The sequence below is a fragment of the Mesitornis unicolor genome, unplaced genomic scaffold, assembly GCF_000695765.1.
Source record: "Mesitornis unicolor isolate BGI_N332 unplaced genomic scaffold, ASM69576v1 scaffold7461, whole genome shotgun sequence".
Taxonomy (NCBI): domain Eukaryota; kingdom Metazoa; phylum Chordata; class Aves; order Mesitornithiformes; family Mesitornithidae; genus Mesitornis; species Mesitornis unicolor.
In genome coordinates, this window is record NW_010165695.1 from 1,702 (window position 1) to 7,313 (window position 5,612).

The window sequence follows — 5,612 nt, forward strand, 5'->3', positions numbered from 1 at the left end:
GTGAAAGTCAAGCTGAACACCAATGAGGTGTGTGGTCAGGCACAGGATCTACTGGGAATCTATGGATCCACAATTTCCATCCTGGCATCCTCCAAGCGCTCGTGAGGAAGAGTGGCGAGTTGCGCTGTAAAACAGCAACTTTATTGTCTAAACTTCAAGCAGTCCATAAAAGCAGCGCAGGGTTTAAGTTTATGCCAGGTTTAAGGACCATTAGAGCCAAACTGGGGCAGGTTGGCATAGAGAGATGCTGCGCAAGGTGCGACAGGTAGAAGGTGTAATAGGTAGAAGGTGCTCAGTCATTCAGAGCGGGAATATGACAACGTGCGATGCCTAATTTGGGTCTCAAACTTCTGAATGCAGCCGGTTTGCCGCAGGAAGCCGCCGTTAGGATTTCAGTGATTTGTGGAATTGAAACAAATGTCCTTGGGTCAAGACTTTTGTGGGGGGAGCTGCATATGCAGACACTGGAGACTTTACAGCTTATCTTTCCCTCCGCCACGAGTTTAAAATCCAGGAGACAATGCAGGGGAAAAAGAAATGCTTTCCTAGGCTGTGCGTCTCCATCAGCTTGGAACAAAACAGGCTCTGAATGTGGAAGTTGAACATGACTGTGATTGTAGGATGTGGTTTATAAAAGTGATCCATTTGCAGACCGATGCAATGGCTTTTCAAGAAGTTTTTTTGTGTGGAGTCTATTAGCAGTCATTTCACTTCCCCCCTGTGCTCAGGTTTCTAATAAAAGTATTTTTCAGGGGAAAAAAAAATAAAGAATCTACGTGATCATTAAAAGAATTCTTTTGTATTTTTAAGAGTGATATCCTGAATGAGAAATGCCATGATTAAAAAGGTGTGAGGAGGGGAAAAAGTGAATTCTTGCATGCTGCAGACAAGGGCTCCACCATCCCGGCAGCCTGCATTGCTGAGAGCCCTGCTCAAACCCGGGCATTTACCGAACCCATCCAAAGCTGCCAAAATGCCTTGTGCGCCGCTGAAGTCACAGATGAGTAATCTTGGCAAGGAGGCGTCGGGACGCATTCTTGCACAACAAACACAAGTGAGGGAGAAAGAGAAGGTAAAAGTGAACCTGAAGGAGTTCCCAGAGGGAAAACCAGCCCTCCCGCACTGCGAGCGCAGTGTTGGCCGTTGGTCACCTCCTCTGTTCCTAACAAGTGTTTGCTGACCTAAAGCCCTTGCAGTGGGGCCGGAGGATGTGGGAGGGCTGAGAAACTTGTTTGAAATCCCTCGAGTTTTTGGGACACCTCTGGAGGGCTTCAGGGGCTGCTTTTGGGAAAGGAGAGAAACTCCTATCTACAGTTTTTGTCAGATAGGACTCGGAGGAAGAGCCCCAGGGCACTGAAGCCGCATTGTGGGCAGAGGTTGTGTGGCTGGGCAGCTGCGGTTTTGTTGGGTTTTGGACAAATTCAGCTGAGCTTTGATGATATTGATTTACAAAGAGCATCGTGATTTAATCCCCCGCTACTGTAAACGGTGCTGAAGTCCCCTCTGCTGTCACAGACGGATGGCAAACATTCCTCATCCCTCGGTTTTGGGTTTATTTCCTCCATGGGGTCTCGTGTGTGGATGGAGCAGTTGCATTAACACATCTCTGCTCCTCTGCAGAATCTCAATTACATTTCCTGATATACAGTCCATGACTTAATGGATGACGCACTTGTTAAAAGCTAAGCCTGGGTCTAAGCCAGACCTCCCTGAAACAAGTTTGGTGGCTCCTACCCTCAGGAAGGAGGTTTTGTAGCCTCTCTGCTGAATCTTAAGTGCTGATATTTAAGCCCCATGGGACATGCAGAGCCATTACCCATTGGAGGTGGAACTGGGTGCCACAGGGTCCCCAGGGGAAGGTGCTGGGACTTCCGACCGAAGGTGTTGTGGAGGCACCCAACTGGTCCTGCTCCATCTCAGCCTTTTGGTAGTTGCATTAACAGGGGCAGATGAGGGTTGTTATAAGGTTTTTATAAGGTTTAATTTGCTTCCTATGACTTGAGCCTAATGTGAGTGGGAAAACTGCACAGATCTTAATGAATTTATTTAAAGGGGAATTGATGCAGCCGTTACTCCTGCCGTTTGCAGAGGATACACAACTCCTTTTTTTAGCTTAATTAAAAAAAAAGAAAGCTGTATGTGATGTAACTTCATGGAAATGCCTGATACTTGCATTTCCCAAGTTTATTGCTTTTCTCAGTACACGTCGCCTTCCCTTTTCCATGCTCCCTTGTTTGCCGTAGGTAAAACCATCCAGGAGACGCACATCATATGTCACTAAAAACTGCTTCAGTATTTATATTTGAGCAGATGGATGTTGCCACTAATTGTTTGTTTCAAAATAAACAGAAAGGACGGTTGTAAATGTTAATCTGAGTCTTTGCATGTCCAGCTTTAAAGTGAATATTGCTTAGAGACTTGTGTGACGTGATCACTTCAGTGCTTTCCCTTGGGAAGAGCGATGCTGTCTTTGTAGCCATGATATCACTCCTGTCATTAAGAATAAGGAAAATTCCCACATTTTACTTGATTCTTTCAGGTTTGATTCCTTCTCCTTTTCCTCCAGGATCTAATACGACGTTTCTCTTTCTCTTGCAGACCATGCCCTCTCTATGACGGTTACTTGTTAAGCTAACTCTGCATGCCAGAAGACTGTCCTTGGTTGATCCAAGGGCTTTTGGGGACTCCGGCCTCTCCCCGGTTTTTCTGTGTGTGTGTGTTCCTCTAGAACTTTCAAAACTGTTTCTCCAAAGGGTTTTGCAGAAACTTAGACTGTTTTCTAAAGCAGAAGCACCTCAGTCCACAGCAGTAGTGATGGGCAGCGTGCGAACCAACCGCTACAGCATCGTGTCTTCAGAGGAGGACGGCATGAAGCTGGCAACCATGGCCGTTGCCAACGGCTTTGGGAATGGAAAGAGTAAGGTACACACCAGACAGCAGTGCAGGAGCCGCTTTGTCAAGAAAGACGGCCACTGCAACGTGCAGTTCATTAACGTGGGCGAGAAGGGACAGCGATACCTGGCAGACATCTTCACCACGTGCGTGGACATCCGCTGGAGGTGGATGCTAGTTATCTTCTGCCTGACTTTCATCCTCTCCTGGCTTTTTTTTGGCTGTGTGTTTTGGTTGATTGCGCTGTTGCACGGGGACCTGGAGAATCAAGAAAATAACAAACCTTGCGTCTCTCAAGTGAGCAGCTTCACCGCAGCCTTTCTGTTCTCCATCGAGACCCAGACCACGATCGGCTATGGCTTCAGGTGCGTCACAGACGAGTGCCCCATCGCCGTTTTCATGGTGGTTTTCCAGTCTATAGTCGGCTGCATCATTGACGCCTTCATCATTGGTGCTGTCATGGCAAAGATGGCGAAGCCAAAAAAGAGGAATGAAACTCTGGTCTTCAGCCACAATGCCGTGGTGGCCATGAGAGACGGGAAACTGTGCCTGATGTGGCGCGTTGGAAACCTGAGGAAAAGCCACTTGGTGGAGGCACACGTGCGAGCGCAGCTCCTCAAATCCAGGATCACGTCGGAAGGGGAGTACATCCCTTTGGATCAGATAGACATCAACGTAGGGTTTGACAGCGGGATAGACCGCATATTCCTGGTCTCCCCGATTACAATAGTACACGAAATAGATGAAGACAGTCCTTTGTATGACTTGAGCAAACAAGACATGGACAATGCTGACTTTGAAATTGTAGTAATATTAGAGGGCATGGTGGAAGCTACCGCCATGACCACCCAGTGCCGTAGCTCATATCTGGCAAACGAAATCCTCTGGGGCCACCGCTACGAGCCCGTACTCTTCGAAGAGAAAAACTACTACAAAGTGGACTACTCGAGGTTCCACAAAACATACGAAGTGCCCAACACACCCATCTGCAGTGCCAGAGACTTAGCAGAAAAGAAATACATTCTCTCGAACGCAAACTCCTTTTGCTACGAGAACGAAGTGGCCCTCACCAGCAAAGAGGAGGACGAGATTGACACGGGGGTGCCTGAGAGCATGAGCACAGACACCCACCCCGACATGGACCACCACAACCAAGCAGGGGTGCCTCTAGAGCCACGGCCGCTCCGGCGGGAGTCGGAAATATGACTGACAAAACTCTTCCTCTCCCTTTTGGTTGAAAGGAAAACCGTAAAAACAAATAGAAATCTATCGGTCAAAGGCACGTTGACCTGAGAAGTTGGCCCAGAACAGACGACGGTACTGGTGAAGAGTGGCGCGAAGGCAAAGCAGACCTGAGAAACCCAGGCTGGTTTTAGGGCTGTCTTCAGAGGAGGGACGACAGAGAATGAACTCTAAACACAAAGCACTAAACATGTCTAAGTATGAACAGAAGGCACATATGTTGTAGAATAAATTATGTATATATTTTTTTACAAAACTTGAACTTGCAGGCAAGCTTTGGTTGGGTTATTATTATTTTTTTTTTTTTGTCAACTTTTTCCAGAATGCTTCTCTCTAGGGAACAAGAATGTTTTTAAATGGCATAACAAAGGCAAGAATCTGCCTTATTATTATTATTATAATTATTTTTTAAAAAGCTGCTGCTAACTACATGAACACAAAGGGTTATTTTTGTTGCAGTGTAGTTTTTATTTTTTCTCTTGTGTAATTTAAAAAAGAAAAAAAAAAAAAGGAAAAAAAGAAGTCAGTGTTGAACTTTTTGGGTTGGAAAAAAAAAAGCTCGTGATCACTTCAGAGAGGCTGATGTTGCCAGAAAGTCTAAACTCCTTTTGAGGCCAGTAGTTTGATAGCTCGAATCAATGTCTCTCTTTCCAATTACATAAGGGGCATTATGTAAAGTCAGGCCAATCAGTAGCCTCCAGCGAAATTCTCATATTTTTTTGGGGGGAGGTGGGGGGGAAGGGAGAATTTAATTCTCTAAAGGAAAAATGAGATGAGATAGAGATATATATATAAAGATATTTACATAGAAAAAGTACTAAGTTAAAACTACCTAAGTGGATACCAAAGAAAATGCACAGTTTTGCACAGCAGAGTTTATTTAAAAAGAAAAAAAAACGAAAAAAAAAATAGAAAAGAAAAAAAAGGAACAGGCTGCTTTAAACAAAAAAAAATTCAAACCTCAGACACTTTTTTTTGGTTTATTTTTTCCTTTTTTTTTTAGTTTTCCTTTTCTTTCTGAGACCTTTATTTTGCACCTTATTCTAAAAGCTTCTGAGTTGGATCTAAAGCGAGCTAGGACTCCTCCCCTTTCCCCCCCACCTGCTTTTCTATAGGGAAATAAATTCCCTTCCCTCCTTGTAAGGAGAAAGGCAGTTGGGGAAGAGCAACCAAGCCAACATCTGTCCTCCCCATTTGCTCGCCGGGCCGGGCTGCAGCAGAAGGTCAAGGGTTTGTCCATGCATTTCCAACCCAGCGCTAGACCTCGGCACTGGCCCGGCCTCCCAAAAACTGAGCCATCCTCTGTGCCGCTGGCGTCTGACCCGAGCCCCTTGGCTGCCTTTGGGTTGCCCGTTCAACATTCAATGTTGGCAGAGAGTGGTGACACCAATCGATGCCAGGGGTTGACATTGCTGGTGCAGGTGTTCAGGCACAGGTAGATAAATCGCAAGAGAATCAATGTTGGCAGACAGTGGTGA

The 5,612-nt window shown here is 45.8% G+C and overlaps 1 protein-coding gene across 1 annotated transcript; it reads left to right on the forward strand.

Moving 5' to 3' along the window:
• Nucleotides 1-2,600: 2,600 nt before the first annotated feature.
• Nucleotides 2,601-5,026, forward strand: KCNJ2 (potassium inwardly-rectifying channel, subfamily J, member 2). The gene has a single exon (XM_010194713.1). The coding sequence runs from the start codon at nucleotides 2,815-2,817 to the stop codon at nucleotides 4,096-4,098; it is 1,284 nt and encodes a 427-aa protein (XP_010193015.1). The 5' UTR covers nucleotides 2,601-2,814; the 3' UTR covers nucleotides 4,099-5,026.
• Nucleotides 5,027-5,612: the final 586 nt, after the last annotated feature.

Bases quoted from the DNA above. Each gene is read 5' to 3' on its own strand.
- KCNJ2 (XM_010194713.1), top strand. From the start codon at position 2,815: ATGGGCAGCGTGCGAACCAACCGCTACAGCATCGTGTCTTCAGAGGAG.